This window comes from Castanea sativa, chromosome 9 (genome assembly GCF_040712315.1).
Source record: "Castanea sativa cultivar Marrone di Chiusa Pesio chromosome 9, ASM4071231v1".
In the NCBI taxonomy this organism is placed as follows: Eukaryota; Viridiplantae; Streptophyta; class Magnoliopsida; order Fagales; family Fagaceae; genus Castanea; species Castanea sativa.
Genome location: NC_134021.1, coordinates 1,731,461 through 1,752,462, shown reverse-complemented (window position 1 = coordinate 1,752,462; position 21,002 = coordinate 1,731,461). Strand labels below are relative to the sequence as shown.

Below are 21,002 nucleotides of genomic sequence, written 5' to 3'. Positions count from 1 at the left end.
AATTCAAATTAGGTGACACCCTTGTTTACCTGTCGATTGAGCAAATTACAATATCATTGATTAAAACGTCAATTTCATATTAATTCTAAAATATATTTTTTATCTATCTATTTAGAGGAAGATATTTTTAATAGTTTATATATTTTTTTTATTATTTATTTAAAGGAAGTTTTTTTTAAAGAACTTGGTAGTTCACATTCAAATCTAAGGACAAAATGGGAAAAATAAATAATTCATTTAAAATTCTTGAGAATACACCAAACATTATCATCTCGCATTCCTGGGAATCTCCCAATGAAACCAAACATAGGAATAAATGCATTCCTAAAAATCACATTCCTAGAAATCTGGATGTCAGAAGTAATGTGAATTCCGCCGTACCGAACGTCACCTTAAGTAAAAGAAGTCAACATGTAATGCTCTCCCTTTTTTGGCAGAATAGGCAAAGGTAGTTCTCTAATCCTCCGCAGGAGGTGAAGGAGGAGGTGGAGACGAAACATGTAGAAATTGCTCAATCCAACCAACCCTTGAGTCAAGAACGTCAAGTTGAGTGTACAAGTCAACAAAGCGAGAATCCACATGGGAGAAACCCGATGCGAATCCACATGGTAGAAACCCGATGCGATCTGAATCGATATCTCTTTAAACTTTGCTTGGATATCAGGCATATCGAATGGAGGAGGGGCACCCTATTCTACCATCCTTTCAGTCTCTGCATCAAGGTCAACATTGGCACCACCAAATCCAAGGGCCTCTTGGTGACTAGAAGAACCTCTCTCTTTATTCTTCTCAATATGTGCACAAATCCTTGCAAGAATGGAGATGCCGATCGGTCACCGAAAAATAGTCACAAATCTTGAGCACAAGAGAGGGAAATAATAAGCCATTTCTGGAAGAAGTTGGGGGACCCTTCTTGACAAAAACAATGATAGATGTGGTAGCAGATGTCAATGGAGACGCACTTGATAAGATCATTGAGAAACCTTGAACGACCGGAGTTGAGAGTTGTCAAATGATCAATAGGATATAGATTGGTGCCCATGATGGTGAGCAAAGCCTTATTCTCAACCGAGAAACCTTTAGTCATTATAGAACTACATCCAGGCTGACACCGTCCACCAAGGAATGATGCAGCTTAATCAATATTGTGGAGAAAGTAGGCTTCTGTCTCGACTCTCGGAAGAAAATTAACAACAATGATACAAGATATGTCACCCGGCGTGAGTTCAAAACAAACACCTCTAGAATAGCGTAAAAGACTCTCAATACCGCTATGATTTGCATAGAACTCTCAAACTAAATTTGCTGTATATCTAGACTCGGAAAAAATGAAATAAACCTTTCTCAATGCGGAAGAGAACTTAGTGGAAAGAGCAGATGAATATATCACCATACAACACTAACTAGTAACTTCTTCTGGACTTGAAGTGTTTAGCATATGTTAATTCAAATAATTCATCCTAGTCTTCCTACTGGCATAAGATTGATAAGTCGGAAAATTACCTAAGTACCTTGACCAACTATATTTGGCATTATCATATTGATATCTTTTCTATGGAATATTATGGTAAATGTACGGTCAGTCTTGGATATGCACTGCAAAGTAATGTCAAGCACCCAGCTTCTACTTCCCTAGTATGGAAAGCCAACAAGGCATTATAAGTTTTAGTTCCATTTGGTGGGGGAGATTAATCCCCCTTCAAATTTGGGTCCTCTCTCTAACCTATAAAAAAAAGTTAAGGGAAAATTGGTCAAAACAAACCGAATGGCAGGTCTGCTGATTAAACCAAATTATTAATGAGATACGAGAAATCACCTAAAAGAAGTTTCGTCTGCTTCAATTCTACAGATCTTGCTCCATTTCTCATCAGCAAGAGGAATCATGCTTCATTCTAGCATTCACCATCAGCACACAGACGGATTAAAAACCATATGAAATGCAAACAAGCTCGGCCTTCCTTCACAATAACGCAACTAAAACCTGGTGGGTTATAGCATCATTGTGAAACATACATAACATGGTCAACTGTCTAAGTTTTTCATAACCACCTCATCAACTCAACCTAAACTAGATTCAATGGCAAATCACATGATGACACCCCAAATTGCAAATGAGCATGGCGGCATCATGCAGTGGCAAATTAATGACAGACCTCTTTCTCATGCCAAACCAACTCACCATATATACAAGCCTAACTTCACAGCATACTTTAAACTTTTAAGAGTAATCCTAACAATGATGCTGGAAGAATTTCACAGAACTAGGATGCACAACAAACAAATCATAGGACAGCTAGAAATACAAGTTAGAATAGGAAACAATAATTCGAAACAAATTATATACACTACAAAATTCATCAATTACTATAGTCAATTGCCATCACAATCTCTCTCTCTCTCTGAACAGTAAAACAACTCTTTATATTCTAGAATGGGTTAACAATAAGGAAAATCCAAGGCAGAATTGAATTATGACTAAAAATTGGTGAAGCTTTGAAGGGGACAATCAACCATGCCAGCTCTACTTGAGCTTGACAATAATAGCTCTTCTATCCACTGAGGAAGCAAAGCACAAATCATAGTATAGTCTAATAGTATTGAATTCCATGTCATTTTACCCATCCGTAGAGGGTCATATTAGCAATATCATTCAAATGAGTTAACCAAGTCAACCAAGATCACACCTGAAAGCAAATACAAAATCTGTTGTACCTAAATATCTCCGCCCTAATTTCTTATTTAGATGAAAGAGCACATTTTTCTAGACAATGTTTCCTCTAAACCAATTTGAAGGGATGTCCTTCAACTCAATATGTGGTGATCAGACAATCCTTAATGTGTATTTTATTTACAATTTCTTAAACAAGTTACATTGCTTATTAGGACATGTGAATAATTATTTGAATTGTCACGTATTATATTGGAGGAGAATTCTATTGTGTTTTCATCATGTAAATGATGAGTTTCTTTTTTCACTAGCTGATGATGATTAGGGACAATGGTGGTGATAACATAACAAGAACGAGATGCACGCAAGCATCAAACTGATTGGCTTTTTTCAAATTAGTATATTACACTAAACAACACATCTTTATTTCTTGTTGGTAGAGAAGGCTAATACTAACAAAAACTACTCTCCAATGTTAACGAGTACAATTCTGGGGATTAGAAAAAATATCTTCAGCTTGACTATGAGCAAATCAAGCCAAAGCATCGATACTTTAGTTAGCCTCCATAAACATATACAATATCATTTTACAAGAAAACTGGTGGAAGAGACCTATAATCAACAATGAGGCAAATAAACCAAGATTAGTTTTCGCCTAACTCTTTAGGAAGGACCATCACTAGAGCATCTAATTCTACAACCAAACTAGTGAACCTCAAAGAAAGCACGAGATATAAACCATCCCTTTCATGCCCACAATTCAACCACAACACTAGAAGTTATGCCCCCTAGAAAACCCATAGATCCAGAAACCACAATGATCCCGTTGTAGGCCCCCTTATGTTGCCAAATCAAGACTACCCAACGCCAAAAATTCACTTTCAACTTAACTCAATCAAGATCCAAATGAATCATCAAACTGTTATAGACATCTCTAAGTGATTAGATTTTGCATCCCTAAAAGATCATAAAGTTCAACCACTCTATGTACACAGTGGAGACAAAATAGATCGAGAAGAATCTCAAAAGACCAAGTCGTTTCAATCAAGCCAAAGACTCCAAATCCATGGGAGACAAGAATTTCCAATGCACATCTTCTTTATGCTTTATGACCTTCAGAGAAAGATCAACTCTAATTTGACTACACACCTATTGTCATCCTTGTGCTATTTTAAGGAAACATGAATTACAAGATTATACTTGAACTTCTAGTGCTTCCGAGGTCAGTGGCTCCAATAAGAACCTTGGTTAAGCCTCAGTTGATTTGTGTTGTTGTTGTTGTTTTTTTTTTTTTTTGAAATTCAATAGTTACAACTTACAACTAGAGGAGGTGGGGATTTAAACACGAGTTCTCCTAATAAGGGAGAACATATTGTGGCATTACACTACAAGGCTCTTGGCAGTTGATTTGTGTTTCTAGCCTGCTTTTGGGTCAAATCTTTTATTTTCAGGCAATGAACCAAATACGCCTCTAGTCTCTGCGATATGAATTGAAATCTTCCACAGTTAACCACCACCAAGGCTCCACCCCAAAATCTGTATTATTTCCATCCAACCACAAACAAGAACTCTTAATTCTTAAATGACAGCTTTCCTCAATGCTCTGCTCCTTACATTAAAACCAAACTTTCATCATCCAATTCCACAAACATTACCGGGACCCCTTCAATCAACATCCAAACATGCAGCACTATTCTTAACTCACATGTGTAAGCTAGGATTTTTCTTCTATACGCACAACAAACCAAATGGTCAAGACCACAAACAACCCAAATTAAGCCTAATTACATTACAACAACTTCAACCGAAGTAACAAATGAGAATTCCAAACTGGGCTGGAATTTCATTTCAATGACTTAAAACAAAGGATGTTTTAACACTAAAATGACATGGAAACAAAGAGTACAAATGGTCCTAACTCCTAAGAACATTAAAAAGCTTCCCTACAAGCCACATACAGATAGGAAATTACATACAGTGACACAAAAGACTGAAATGTTTGTTTTTCAAAGGGATGTGAATGTGAATGTGAATGTGTTTGGTAGGAAAACGATTGAAATTATGTATTTACCAAACGGGAAATGGGATAATGTTGCTTTGTGTATTTGATATATAAAGTGGGTCGTGAATGTTCTTGGGAGATGGTAAAGGTGGTGGTGTTTTATCTAATGGAAACTGAAGAAAAAAAAATGAGACCGGATTTTTGGCTTTTAATTTAAGGCATGTTTGTTTGGAAAATGGATCAAGGGTAGTGTGAAATTATAACTTGAATTAGAATATGCTTTAAAAATTGTGTGGGAATTTTGAACTTTCAATGAAAATTTTCCCCGAAAAATCTGGGTTGCTTTTGATTAATGACTGAATTTTAGTTTGATAATTTTGAAGAGATGGCGGTTTGGCAGTCAAGTTTTCAACAAATACTTGTTTGTGAGAATGGCTTTCTTGGAAGATTGTCACCTAGATATATAATCTATATCGTTTTATTTATTTATTTATTTTTATTTTGTATATATGAAAGACTGGTGTGCAAACAATTTCATTCTATTCGCGCTATCAGTTTTAAAAAGACATCCCAATCAACTTGAAGAATAATGTGCAAAAGAACAAACGCACCATCATTAGATAGTCACCATTACTATTTTTTAAATTTTCGCATAATATTTAAATCCTGTCTTAAAGCCCAAATCCGGCTACAAATCAGGCATACAAACACTCAGACTCTTATCTCCTCTCTGATACTGTGAGGGCTGTCCTTCGAGCCATCTGTAACAGATCGACAAATTGCACAATATTTAGGTTCTCGAGGTGCAACCTGTATTCCCAGAGCATATTGTTGATGCACACCTCAACAAGCTCATGTTCCTCATTGTCGTCATAACAATCCAAGGCTGTGTCCATGAATCTTCGGATGAATTCCACCACACCTTCATTCATATTTTGCTTGGTGTTAGTACGAAGACTGACTGACAAGTGTTATCCTCTCCTCAACCTAGAAGAACTTACTGCAGAAACCGTTTACCATCTCATCCCGAGTCCTGATAGAACCTGGTGGGAGTCTGGTACACCACGTGGAAGCCCAATCTGTAAGGGATTTAGAAAACTCCCTTAGGCATAGCTCTTCGTTACCAGCATATTGTCCCATTGTATTGAGGAACTTGCTGACATGCTCTATCGCGTTCCCCTTTCTCCCATCATAGCTGACGAAGATAGGAATTTTGTAGTTCTTTGGATAGGGTTTATTCAATAACTCCATCGGATAGGCCTTCGAACGATAGATTGCTGGTTATTGGCGGTAGAGCCAATCTCCTCATTAGACACAGCATTTTCCTTCTGCTTGCTTATAGTCTGTCAGTTGCTTGACTGACTCAACAAGCTCTAGCTATTCTCGCTGCATGGTCTGCAACATTTTATAGAGGGTGGCAACATCTGGTATTGGTACGTGGGAAGAGGCATCGTTGCTCTCTCTCTTGGTGCTCTTTGACTTTGGAGGCATTTTTGGACACGGTGATGAAGAGGTATTAGGACTATTTGATCCAAGATGCATAGAGCAGAGAATTAAGGAAGAAGAAAAAAGAGCAAAAGAGAAACAAAATTCAAAGCTTTTCTGTATTCTCTCAATGATTGTGATCTCTCTTTTCTTTCATCTGCCCCTACAAGTGAGTCTCTTGACCCTTACATAGCGTGAGAATTTAGACTTGAGTTTTCGTAAGCCCCCACTTTTACCTCTTGGTTTCTCTAGCTTATTTGGGCACTGCCTGTTATCCTCTGAGAAGAGGAAGTCCTTGCCTCGCTTTTTCTTCTCCCTCCTGCTACTGGAATTTCTCACCTCAAACAAGCTTTCAATATGTGTCCTCGTTTTTTTCATCTTGCTTTGTCTCCGAGGTGCTAGGCCATTTGACCCTGCTCCCTGGAGTTGATGGTGACCCCGATACAGGACCGTAGGACCTGTCCTTTCGTGAATCTTTGTTAAGGCTACCGAAGCATGGCCGAAGTGAGTTCTGAACTTTCCTTGATTGCTTTGCTTGAGGAAGATGCTTGTATTGATGAGGACTGGACCTGGGGTCTTACTTGAATTTGTGTGCAAGTGGGACCCCTACTTGCTGCGGGAACTGCGGATATGTGAGTAGGCGAATTCAGGAAAAACCACTTTAGGCCTCTCTCTTTGTGGGTTGTTCCCATGCTATGTGTGGGCTTAACCGAATTAGCCCTCAACAGCTTCCAAGTCCATAACCACCTATCAACCACATTTCTTCAAGTCTCAGTGCCATGAAATTTACTAAAATCAATAGATGGGTGGATCTCAACCAAACTATCACAACAAGAAAAGTCTCCGAACACCTGAAACTTGGAATAATATATTTGATTTATTACTCGATTTCTACACGAACTAATCTTTTTATATAAGAATAACAAAATTCAACTCCAGAAGACAGCAAACAAATAACTTCATTGTTATAACTAAACAAAGATATAAAGAAAATTTACTTGTATGAGTAAATAAATTTGTAAACAAGGACAAGGATGGTGTACACAGACGGTCATTTAAGACAATTAGCAAGATACTTATCATATGACAACTGCCTCAAATCTTGATTTTCATTTAACCATGTAAACTTTTTAAAATATGTCATTGAATCTTCCTGTTTTCAGTCTCTCTTTCTTGAGATCCAACGAAAAAAGAGCCAAAAGAGGTTCTTTCTCCAATTCCCCTTACTCCACAGTCTTTTCCTAACTGCAAAAGCAAAAGGAATTAACATGCAAGCCTTAGAAAAATCACGAACAAAGAACAAAAATACATAAAAATAAAAACTCATTCAGACATTTTCACAAACAATACATATGCACTCATTGATGTACTTGAATCTTCAATTAAGAACTAAAATTCCAAACAATAAAAATAACATTCTCAAATTCCTTAGCTACTTCATCAACTATAAAACCCAATGGCAGTATCATCAATATTAATCCAACTAAAAAATTGCACATGGATGAATTTTTTTTTTTAAAAAAACCTTCAATGTCAAAACAAATCAAAGAGTGGGTAAGAGAAATTGCAGAAATATGAATCTGCCCCAAAAAAATCTCTTTATTGATGACTATTAATGTATAATTTCCTCAAATCTTAACTGTAAGAGTTAACCAAAGAATCATTAGTGCAAACTGCAAAATATCAATGGCAGTAAAAGCAAGAAAAAAAAAAAGAAACTATATGAGAATTCTTCAAGATGCAGAAACTTCTCTACTCCCCTTGTCTCTCTCCCTCAAATTTTTATAGAGAAATTTTTTTTTTAACAAATGGTACCAATCTCAGTTTACTCAAAAACCAACAAATGGTACCAATCTCAAAAACCAACAAAATTTACTCAAAGCATGAATAGCAAATACACACAATGAGAGAACTCGGTTTTCAGTTTTCATATAGATAAAAGAAGGAACACTGATCAACCATAAATAGGATGCAAAATTAGGTTTGAACCATCTACATTAGCAAAATTTCTTATTAGAGCAGTATAATGATCTGACGATGTTGGAGTACGGCAAGAAAGAAAATAAAATAAATTAGGATTAGACTTATAATAGGAAGGATGCTGGAGTTGGTCATTACCATTGGATGAAGAGGGAAATATTTCATTTTTTTCACATTAAATAAATGCGAAGTCATCCCACTCATCACACTCATCAGACTCATCACACTCATCACGCTCATCACACTCATCACAGCTTCTCTTTGAATTGACAAATCCACAATGGACACCATCCCAACCTTCATAAGTAATGACACGGCTACTGCTGCAGCATTGTGCATTTGCTTGGTTTAACTCTTCCATCAGTTCCATGTCTTGCTCGTATACCAAACTGACCCCACAGTGCAACACAGGATCTTATGAACTAAAATAGCTTGGACCAGAGTCGTTTTCAAATACAACCTCAATCTGACTGCATTCACCATTCCCAACAGTACTAAACCAATCATCACGAGACAAATACAATAACCAAACGTGGTCTTTACTACATGTCGTAAAATGATATTCAGAGACACATTGACTGTGAGGCATATCACCAATGGCTTTCACACGAGCTCTCCAATCAGAATAGACAGTTTCATTGAAAAGAGCACATATAGTGAATCCCATCCACCTGCTATTACACCAATTTGCAGGCAACACTACGCTTATTGAGTTCCCCCAACTTTGATAAGTTAACCACCGCGGAACTAAACATCCGGGAATAGAGATCTGAAATTCAGTTTTAGATCCATCCTCTTTTCTTTTGGTAGCAGTTTCATATTCAATTTTTTGACAAAAGAGTCCCTGTACGCCAAAAAAAAAAAACACACATGATATTCCATTTCACAAGTGAAGTGAAAGAGTCAAAGAGAGAGAAAGAAGAGATTACCTGTAGGTAACGGTTCAATATCGTAAATGCCACTCCACCACTGCTCTCATCATACCAACGAGAAAATGGGGAAGAATAAGGTTGTGACAAACTGCTTTGTCTAAGCAGTGCCGGTGATGGTTCTAGGGAACAACAGTCTTGCATATTTATATATCTCGTGGTCGATGGAAGCTCTGACACTGATCGAAGCTTATCGCAATATCCCAAATCAAGACCTTCAAGTTTTGAAAGTTGACTCAAGACAGGCAGGGTGACAAAATCGTTCCAACTTAGTGATAAATATTTTAACGAGGACAAGCAGCCTATACCATTAAGTTCTATTTCTTCAATTTGAGGCATTTGACTCAATTCAAGTCTTTCCAAACACTTTATTTTCCATAAGTTCTCTGGCAGGTTGGCAAGTTTTGAGCATCTGGTAAGATAGAGAATTTTAAGAGACCTCAAACTATCGATGTTGCTTGGAAGGCATTTGAGATTTTTGCAGTTTGTCAGATCTAGAATTTCAAGGGCAGTCAAACACTCGATTGATGAGGGTGGTAGTTCCTCAATAGCAGTCAAAACCAAACGAAGTTGCGATAGACTTTTCATAGTTCCCTTAAATTCTGGAATCTTCTTGATTTTTGAGCAACCTAAAAGACTAATAGACGTAAGGGACTCCATTTTAGCTGAAAGGCTGGGAAAATCGGTAAGAGATTGGCAGCCCCTCAGATCTAAATTTTTAAGCTTGCTGAGTTGTCCAATAGATGGGTGTAACACAACCAAATTAGTGCACCCTTCAAGGCCTAGTATCTCAAGTCCCGTAACCCTTGAAAAGTCAGGTGTCCTAATAAGGTTCACGGAACACGAAAGATAAATGGACTTTAACTTTCCTAAACACTGTTAAAAAGAAGAAAAAAAAAACCATTAAAAACATAATTTAGTTTAATAAGTAAAGAATTCTTTGAAATTAAAACAACCTTATTAATGAAAGGAGAAAGCTCAAATACACCGCCACTTTATTGTAGCTACACTTAAAGAAAAGAGAAATAATAAATAATAAAAACGAAGTTAAAAGAACCAAATTACCTTTGCTCCTTCCCAAAGATATTCACACTCGCTATGCTGCAAATCAAGTTCAACAAGTTCCTTTGGTTGGAAACTAGATGGCAAACATTTTAACGGACAAAATTTCCATGAAAGATGTCTTAGGCCATTAGGAACACGATTGAGAGCATTTGGGATGCGCAACCCATCAATTATTAATAATCTAAGATTAGACATCTTTGAAAAATCTTCAGGAAATTCTTCAAAGTTGAAATCTGCTATCCAATTGGTGATGCGTATGGCTTGAATTGCATTTGTTGCCTATGATTTCAAAAGCAAACACTTGAGATTTACACCAGCAAATGATAAGAATTAAGAACATTAGAATTACTACAATAAAGCCTTCAAAGGAGAAAAAAATGTGTAAAACATTTACAAAACTACATTAACCATGTAAATATAGAGGTTACTATAGTTTTTAATTATATTTTTTAATTATTTCTCATCTCTCTCTCTCTCTCTCAGTTGCTCCCCGACCCAAACCGTCCAACCACCATTGCAACCCAGCACCAGCACCATAACCCATTACAAATTTTGATCAAACCCAACGGTAGCTCAAACCCATTAACCCAAACCCAAAATCAAATCCACCCAAACCCAAAATCAAATCCAATCGGTAGCACAAAAAAGCATATAATAGAGATTCAAGATGTGGATGAACTCATAATCTCACCATCAGTGTTTTGGGGGGGGGGGGGGGGGCTTGTAATCATCAACTATGGTCGCCAATCAAATCAGGGAGGATCTAGTTGTTTGGATCTTTGCAGAACTGGTTGTGGATGGATTTCCGTGTGGACCGTGTGTGTGTGTGAGAGAGAGAGAGAGAGAGAGAGAGAGTGTGTGTGTGTGTGTGTGTGAGTGTGTGTCTCGGGTTTAATGGGTTTGGAAAGGAAGACCGTGTGTGAGGGAGATAGTGGTTTTTGCTTGAGGAGAAGGGAGGTATCGGGTGAATTAATAAATAACTAAAAGGAGAAATTGCACTTAATGAAAGTGTTTAATGAAATGCAGTGTAAATAAATAATATAATGGGGTGTTTTTGAAAAATAAGTATATAAAATAAAACAAATAAGTTTTTATGTTAAAATAGACTGTCAATTTTACACAAACTAACGTTAATGCTCTAAGAAATTGTCATAGACAATATATTAGAATGTTAAATGAACATATTCTATATTTTGTTACTTAGATACTTAGGTAACCACTTACCTATTGAAGTTTTTTTTTTCAAGAACTACTTTATTGAACACAATTATGTCACTATACTTCCTCAATCTTATTTGCTAAAATAAAATTATAGCTTCTTACCATATTGTTCTCCAATACATTAAACAAGTCCTCACCAAGCCACAATCTACTCTGCCTTCCAAGGTTTCCATGTGATTGTTGACGAACAAGTTTTTCACCCATTTCTTGTAGTAGATCATGCATCCCCAATTCTTCTCTGTCTCCTGTGACAGTTAGGAGAGATTTGTCCTGGAGAACACTTATACCAATTCTTGCATTAAAACCACAATTCTCTAATATACTTATTACTTTATCTTTGGACCACCATTTAAAGAAACATGCAATATCTAAGAATATCTCCTTCCACTCTTCCTCTAGTCCATCATAACTTATTTTAAGTATATCAAATATTTCTTTTGTAGGGTTTTTTTTAAAATAGTCCAATGCACTTTGCCACACATCTATTTTTTTTCCAATTAAAAAGGAACCCAATGTAACAAGAGCTAACGGAAGGCCACTAGCATAATTTACAACTTCCTGAGAGAGCTGCATATAATCTTTTTTGGGTTGCTCATTTTTGAAGGCTTTTGAACAAAAAAGTTGTAAGGCATCATTATTATTTAGTCCATTAGGCTTATATATTTTAAGAACTCCATGTTCAACCAACACATGTTCATCTCTAGTTGTTATGATGATCCAACTCCCCGATCCAAACCACTGATGCTCTCCAGCCAAATTTTCTAATTGCTTCACGTGACTAACATCATCTAGGACAAGTAGAACTTTTTTATGACGTAGCCTATTCTTGATTATGGCAACTCCTTGATCAACATTATTTATCTTTGTATTTATTCTCCCCAAACTTTCTTCAAGAAATTGTTCTTGTAATTTAGGCAAATCACCTTGTTCTGACTTTTTCCTAACATCAGCAATAAAACTAGAAACTTCAAATTGATTAGAGTACATTTCAAGAACAACTTTAGCAATAGTTGTCTTTCCAATTCCCCCCATACCACAAATCCCTATCATGCAAACATTATTCTCAAAATCTAAATATGAAGAGATCAATTCTTTCACAATAGATTCTATCCCTATCAAGTTTTTGTTAATTCTTGAGAATTTTGGATTCAATCTCTTCCACATTTCTTCAACGATGTCTTGGATAAATTCTGTCTCATGCCTGCAAATAAGATAGAAAATATTCATGTGATGGCCAAACCAAATATTTTATTATTTCTCCCAATGTGTTGGATGAATTCTAACTCATGCCAATGAACATGATAGAAAATAATTACATGATGGTCCAAACCAATTATAAATAAATAAATAAAAAACAAAAAAAAAAAAACCCAAGAGGAAGAAAAATATTAGTATCCTTGCTTAAACACATTTGAATTCATTTGCTCAAGTAGCGTGGATAGTACCCATATAAGAACAGAAGAGAATTATGTGGACTAAATTCGTGGATGTAACTACCCTTAGCGGAAGCAGAACTATAAAATAAAGAACACATGAGAGTTACATGGTTTAGTCTTGCAGTATACATCTACAAAGGAAACTCTTAAGAGCTTCATCTTTAATACATGAGTGAAGTACAAATCTTGTATTACAATGAACCCAATCAGGGGTGAAACCAGAATTTTTTGTTTGGAGGAAAGGGGGCGAGACTAAACTATCATATTAATTTGCAATTCAAGAAAAACTCAAGTTACTATATATCTATATATACACAAAAGTTACACATCAACTAAATTATCTTATATGAGAATTGTACATCCTTTCTATACTTTTCTTGAGTGTACACGAGTTTTACAATTTTCCATAGATATATTTAACAAATATTCAAAAAAAAAAAAGCATTTAGCATCCTCCATTAAAATTATAATCAATAGTGGTCTTTCATATAATAAAAATCCATCCATTATCATCTCCATTATGAAATTTCGAGCAATTCATTTTTCAATGTAAACTACAATTAAACATTATTAAGGTCACTTTTTGCTCTAGATTTCTCATATCTTTTGAACAACCATTAGTACATAACATTCATAGATATTAAATATAAGTATATAACAAGAAATTAAATTTAACAAAATCACTATAAGCAACCATAAAATAATGGAGAAATTACACTTTTTCACCCTAAATTATACCCCAATTACACCTAGTCCCTTGAACTACAAGACTGTATGATCACCCCCTCAAACTAAAACTTGTGTAACACTTTATCCGCTTCCTTCACTTTTCCAATTAAGTTAGATTAAAAAAACATCGTCACGTGCAACTCATGTAACACTTGCTAACATGGATCCAATAATGCCATTTGGAATGACCGAAATACCCCTCATTATTAGTAACTTAAAAAGGGGAAAGAAAATACAAAGACATAATAGCCAAGCGCGTAGTTTAATTTCTCGTTGAACCAAATTAAATAAAAAGAAGTGAATCTCTCTCCAAAATGAATCCATAAGAGTAAGTGAGAAACCAAAAATAGATAGATCATTCTCCAAATTCCTTCTTGTTGAACCTAAATTCCCTCTCACTAAACCTAGATTGAATCTCTCTATCTCTTGGTTTGTGTATATTCTATTGACATAATAGCTTAGCACGTAGGAACCACACACCCAATAAACCTTGACACGGACTCGAACCTGATTACCCAACCACAACCTGCTGACGACGCAGAGAGAAGCTAGTTGTACAATAACCTCAATTCAAACTCGTAAACATGAAAGAGAAGAAGCTAGTTGTATGAACTCACAAGAATGTGGTCAAAAGTGGTTGTTCTCCCACCATTCCGACCATCACTACAACACGTGTTAGGTTAGGGTTTGGGTTTTAGCACCTCCTTCAATTGGCAATTATTAAGTAGTTTTGTCGATTTGCTACTTGGGTGTGAGGCAATCAACCTAGAATTTTGACATTTAGGTCAAGGGTTTTCATATCTAGCTGCCTATGAAGCCGAAATAGAGAGTTGAATCAAGTCTGGGTTTGGAGAATTGGGATGAGGTTTGTGTCTGAGTTTGATTTGATGTTGTAATCTTGGGTTTGCTGTTTGATCTCTTTGTGGCATAGTTCATTTTCTGGGTTTGTTGTTAATGTTTTGGGTTTGTTGTTCATCTAGATTTGTTGTTTAGCCCAATGGGTTTGTTGTTTGATCTTTCTGTGGCATATTTCATTTTATGGGTTTGTTATTTATTTGGATTCGCTGATCATCATAGTTGATTTGTTATCTGATCTCCTATGGCATTGTTCATTTTCTAGGTTTGTTGTTCATCTTGTTCATTTTCCTTTCTTTCTAGCCAAACAAGATTTTAGGGGAAATTGGAAATTTACTTTTGGTTTAAGGAGGGCATTGTGGTCATTTCAGGTGGTGTTAATGGGTTCAATGTCAACAAGTGTCACATGACTCAAGTGCTTTTCCCTCCAACTTAACTAAGAAAATGACGGGAGGGGGAAACGTGCTATACAAGTTTTAGTTTAGGGGGTTGATTGTGAATCCTTGTAGTTCGAGGGGTAGGTGTAAAATAGGATATAGTTTATGGTGAAAACATTTAATTTCCAATAAAATAATTTAAACTCAACCAAAATAGAGATTTATGGCCAAAAAGGGAAAAAAAAAATTAATATCTCTTTTACATTTAAAGGCATTGTCAAATTTTGAATAATCAGGTGGTGCCCCTACTCATAATTGCACCAATAAATTTTCATACATCAAATTTTCTTATATATAAGTAAAAATTTTATTAATCAACTAAAAATGTGCCTCCAAGTACACAATAAGAACACAACATTCAGCATGAAATCTTTTTTCATTCATCAACTTCAAGATTTGCTCTTCTTCAAATATCAAAGGCAAATCCAATATTTTATTTCCGACATGTGTATAAGGTTTTTTTATTATAAGTTAGTGCTACCAATTGATTTAATAAATTTAAGGAAAAAGAAGAAAGAAAGTTATAAACTATAAGATAAATAAAAATAAATTAATCTAAAATATAATTGAAAAGGGAAAAGAAGAATTTTGCACATCTCAAGATTTTAATGTCATTTTTTCCTACCTACAAATAAAAAACTTTTTATCAAGGAAGATGGATGAATTGAGTGAGAATGTGAGAGCATTTGGATGAAAGTGAGAGGCTTTTGCCTTTGGGGAACTGGGTAATTGGCTTCTGTAAGAATTTTGAGATATGAGAATAAAAAGGTGGCTTCTAAAACAAGCTAATACAAAAGGCTATGGATAAACTAAGGTACAATACCGTAAGTGTAGTACGTTAGGTTCCTAAATTAAATTAAACACCTTATTGCATTCACCAATAAATACAATATTATTCTTCCCAAGAATAATTAAATGTAGTGCAACTATGTTTTTGAAATTTAATTAGAGAACTAAATATACTGCACTACACCTATAAATTAAAGGCTAAACGTGTGAGGGAGGGAGTTTCAATTCAATAGAAAAAATCAAAATAATAATAAAAGAAAATCAGTATGTTAAGACGAAGAGAAAGCTTAAGGAAAGTGTGGTAGTTGAATTCAAGGACAGCTAGGCCTCCTAGAGATAAGAGAGAAGAGTAACAAATGAGCACACTCTTGTTGCTTGAATCATTATACAAATTGTTCTATGCTTTATAGATTTTTTTTATTGTGAAAATAATTTTTTTTTTAAGTATATTTTTTAACAAAATTGGACAAAAAGCCTAAATTGAATAAATTTGAAACTTAGAGGACTCAATTGAACAAAAGTAAAGGTAAAAGATTGAAATAAATTTCAGCCAAACTTAGACAATGCAATTTGCATTTTAACCTAAATTTTTTTATTCAAATGCTGATGTGGCATTTTTTATTATTATTTTAGTTGACACGTAAGCTTCAAGTATTTCAACAATTTCAACAATGCACACCGTTTGCCATGTTAACGTTTTTCATACTAAGTTAACTGTAAGATTCGTATTGAATGTGACCCAAAAATGTAAAGATCAATATAGTATTTTCACCTGAACTTATCTTATTTTACCAAAGGAACAGAATATATATAATTTATCCATTGATTTGGCCATTTCACAATTTAGTATACAAAGTTTCAATTACTCTTTTAATCCTAAAACCATTAGGGTTCCATCTAAATTAAAGTTCTTTCACACATGTGAGACTTGTGAGCAACTTAATGGACTAGCTTGAAGAAATAACCCCCTCACAATTCCAACCCAAGTGCTTGACCATGCTGCAATGGACGAAGAGGAAGAAGAAAAAAGAAATGAAATTGAGGGATGAATTAGTCTAAAAAATACAAAATCTATTAATTTGGGTAGAATCCTAATGGTTTCATTTCAGTCCAAAATTTTGGGTATGGATATAATAAGCGAAATTCTGTGAAATCCCAAATCACAAAGAGTAAATTTTAATTTACCAAAAAAATATAATAAAAATAATAGATTGTTAAGTACAAGTTTTGTTGGCTTATTTAATGACAAATTTTATGTACTTATTCTCTTTTTTTTTTTTTTTTTGGTACTATGTACTTATTCTCTCATTTTTATGTAGTTTTGTGTGCGTAATTGTATTTGGGATAAGTTTTGTCAAAGTTGTTGGAAGTGCAATTGTGACCAACATCCTAGTTTGTAAATTGGTCTTTATTTTAACATCTAAAAAGTTAGGCTATCTATTATACCAACTTGTTTCTATTCTTTAACCACTTAAATTAAATATTAGTTTTTAATTCTTTATTTGCCATTTTTTTTTTATTTATTCTTCCTCTCTCATTCTTTTTGGACAAGAACCACCACGAATCTATTGAGACCACCACCACCATAATCCCGCCACACTGCACTACACACACCTGACACCACCACCACCAGCAACCCACAAAAATCCACAATCCACCATCAACGCCAAAAAAAAAAATTGAAGTGGATAGACTAGCACCAATCCACCATCAACACCAAATGCAGCAACCCACAATCCCCACCACTGTGAGCAAAACCCAAACTCACGGCAAGCAAAACCCAGGCCCACCGCGAGCAAACCCACGGCCACAATCAACAAACACCCCAAACCACAAACCCAAAACAACAAACCCATCCATCATCCACCACTTACCACAAACCCATCGGAACAAATCAAAACAACCACATCACCACACCCAAATCGGAATAACCACATACCCATACCCAAATTGGAACACATCAAAACAATCACATACCCATACCCATACCCATACCCAAACCCAAACCAGAACAACTAAACCCATACCACCGAACCAACCAACCAACCAGCCACCACCACTGAAAATCTGAAGGACACTTCCCTCAGACCTCAAACTCCAACCATCAACACCATAAATTAAAAACAACAATCCACGGTCCCCACCACCGTGAGCAAAACCCAAACCCACCGATCCACCACCATTAGAACACGGAGAACTTAGAGATGAGAGAATCGGAGATCCTACCTAAAATCACGAGGGAGAGTTGAGAGAGAAGAGTTTCAGAGATTGAGAGAGCAGTGCAGAGAGTTGAGAGAGGAGAGTTTCGGAGATTGAGAGAGACTGAGGAAGAAGTGCAGAGAGACAGATAGTGAATAAATTATTTTTTTTTTATTTCAGAATAAATTATTATTATTTTGTTCACAAACTCGTGAACAGTAATTTGTAAATATCAGTACTTCCTCCTCGCGGATTCTAAAATTTTTAAGTCCCTATTATAAATAAGGAAAATTTATGTCCCTATATAAAATAGTTCTTTTTTTATTATTAGTCCAAAGAAGAGGTCTCACTAAATATAAATAAATAAAAAATAAAAAAGGTCACATACTATTTCTAATAACAAAAATTAAACAAGTATATGTTGCAATATTTCAATACATGCATAATATACATTTTTTTAATAACTATTTATATTATATACTTCCTGATATATGAAATAAGACTGGGTGTTTATATATGAGAAATAAATTTGTGATGAAAATTATACCTATCTTGTAAATCCCATCCAGAGAGATTAGCCACTTTTGTCAGAGTAGATCTCCATGTATCCACCATCTCCTCCTTAAAAACTTTTTTGTATTTATCAAATGCTTTTGCAAAAGTTTCTTCCTGTTTCCGTATATCAGATGGTTGCACATGGTAAAAAATTGGAAAAACTTTCATTCCTGTCTCTTTCATGCATCTATCAATATGCACTAGTTCATCCAAGCACCATGTCGAAGATGCATAATTCATTGAGAAAATGACAATAGCAAATCTCGATTCTTTTATGGCTTTCACGAGCTCTTGTGAGATGAATTTTCCTCTCTCAAGTTCTTCATTGTCTATAAAGGTGAAAATGCCTTTATTTTTCAAAGCATTATATAGATGACCCGTAAAGCCTTTACGGGTATCCTCGCCTCTAAAACTGAGAAAGACCTCGTATGTCCACCGAGGTGTTGAAGAAGAAGACGGTGATGAAGTTGAGGCTCCTTGGGTGCTCATGGAAACCTGTAAATCTTGAGCTATAATATAGATCCAAGAAAAAAAAAAAAAAAAAGATACGTTCAATTAAAAAGAAGAGAAATATATTAAAAGGAAAGAAAATTAAGGAAAGAGAAAACAATTTGATGCGGATTTTTCACCTCAAGGGCGAAGTGAAAGGAAAGACATAAAAGTTATGAATATGTGAGAAAATTGAGAACATACCGTTCTTTTTTTCCTATCAAATACAAAGATTCAAACTTCAAAAAGCAAAATCAAACTAAACCTCTATATCAAACACAAACACACATTGCATCTAAACACTAATACATTGAAATCCAGAATGGAATTTACAAAAATCCAATCCAAACTAAATTCACCAATTTCTCCGCCAAACAAAAACTCCATAGCGATCCAATACAAACTTCAAAATACCCAACTGCATAAACAAGAAGAAGAAGAAGAAGAAAAATGACAAACCTGCGCGAGAACCAGTGGAACCAGCTTGTTTAAGACCCTTCTTCTTCAAGATGAATCTCGTCCCAATGAACACACTCGACGCCACCGCTAGTATCAGCCACTTCGCATTGTCCGACATTCCCATCTCTCTCTCTCTCTCTCTCTCTCTCTAGGTCAGAGAAGAATTAAGTGAAAGAATCAAACTATAGCTTCAAATTATAGGAGAGTGATCGAAACTCTCGTGAAACAACGCCTGATTTAATTCCTACTAGATAAGTTTCCTGTTCTTTCTCCGCGTGTGTGTGTGTAAGCGAGAAAGAGGGAGATTTATTCACAATTTCGCATCCCCTATTCTGAGTCAAGCCAACAAGTCTTCTTCTCACCTATAAAGTTAGGTGATTTTGCATTGACCAGGCTGTCAGTTAATAAATATTATTAAATGTCTTTCGATTTAACAATGCATCACAGTTGGTTTGTCTTTTCCAAGCCCCAGCGTTCATAAAAGAATAAAATAGAATAGAACGAAAAAGAATGATTATAATGAAATGAAAAAGAAAAGAATGAGACCTATATAAATAAGGAAAATAAATAAAAATTAAATTAAATTAAGTAATTTTGATTAGAAGTTTTAAAATAAAAAAATGAAATAAAATAAAATGTAAGTAATTTTATTTAGAAGTAACATGAGAGAATGGAATTAAATTATTTTATGACAATATTATTATTAAATTCTTATTTTAAAATAAAGGGTTGAATATATAGGACTATTTTGAAAATTTTCGTAAAAAATTTATTAAATCTAATTTTATTTCCTATTAGTCCTCCTAATTTCGGAGAATGAAAATTTGAGATTTTAAACGAATAGAGAGGAGAATGAAAATTTGAGGTTTTAAACAAATAGAGAGGAATGAGTGTTCCTTCTTATCTATTTCATTCTCTCAAACTTAAACTTCTAAATAAGGACTTTTTATTCCCTCCATTAAAACTCACAAACAAAAAAAAGAAAAAAATATTCTAAAATTATACTTATCATTTATTTTCATTTCATTTCCTCCGGTTAAGAAAAATAATGCTTCATAGCGTGTCAAAGGGTGAAAGGACAGTGACTTCGTGGTGACCAGACTGTAAGTTATTAAATATTATTAAATGTCTTTCAATTTAAACAATGCATCACAGCTGGTTTGTCTTTTCCCTAAGAAAAATAATGCTTCATAATTTCGCAAAGGATTGAAGGACAGAGACTTCATGGTGAGCAGCTGTGAAATACCGTTTAAATTTCTTGTAATATTTACTGTAATATTTACTATAAAATTTATATTACAAATGGCAAGTCTTATCTTTGTGAGCGTGGCAAAGGACCGAGACTTCGTGGAAACCAGCTGTGAAATATTGATTAAATTTCTAGTAATATTTACTATAAATTTTAAATTACAAATGGCAAGTTTTATTTTTGTTTGAAATTTGAGAGTAGTTATATATGACAAATTATTTCGCAACTAATTTGTCACAAGACCCACAACTCTGAAAAATTATACAGTTTTTTAGTGGATTACATCATTTGTCTACTATTTTATTAAAATATTTTTATTTGTTTAAAATTACTGAATCAGTAATTAGTTTTTGTTTTAAAAAAATTTATAACTTAACAATTTTAAACAGGTGGAACTCTTTTAGTGGAATAGTAGACCACGTTACTTGTCTACCATGAGGACCTTATAATTTCTC

The 21,002-nt window shown here is 34.7% G+C and overlaps 1 protein-coding gene across 2 annotated transcripts; it reads right to left on the bottom strand.

Moving 5' to 3' along the window:
* Nucleotides 1-7,096: 7,096 nt before the first annotated feature.
* On the bottom strand, nt 7,097-19,637 carry LOC142610586 (TMV resistance protein N-like). Of its 2 annotated transcripts, XR_012839840.1 has the most exons (7): nt 19,299-19,637; nt 18,343-18,859; nt 11,453-12,551; nt 10,130-10,408; nt 9,065-9,940; nt 8,274-8,979; nt 7,097-7,400 (listed from the first exon to the last, which is right to left on the bottom strand). XR_012839840.1 is itself a non-coding variant. In XM_075782435.1 (6 exons), the coding sequence occupies exons 1-6, from the start codon at nt 19,420-19,422 to the stop codon at nt 8,551-8,553; spliced, it is 3,324 nt and encodes a 1,107-aa protein (XP_075638550.1). In that variant the 5' UTR covers nt 19,423-19,637; the 3' UTR covers nt 7,097-8,550. The 2 variants fall into 2 exon arrangements, 1 of the variants encoding a protein (XP_075638550.1); XM_075782435.1 differs by having other exon boundaries at nt 7,097-8,979.
* Nucleotides 19,638-21,002: the final 1,365 nt, after the last annotated feature.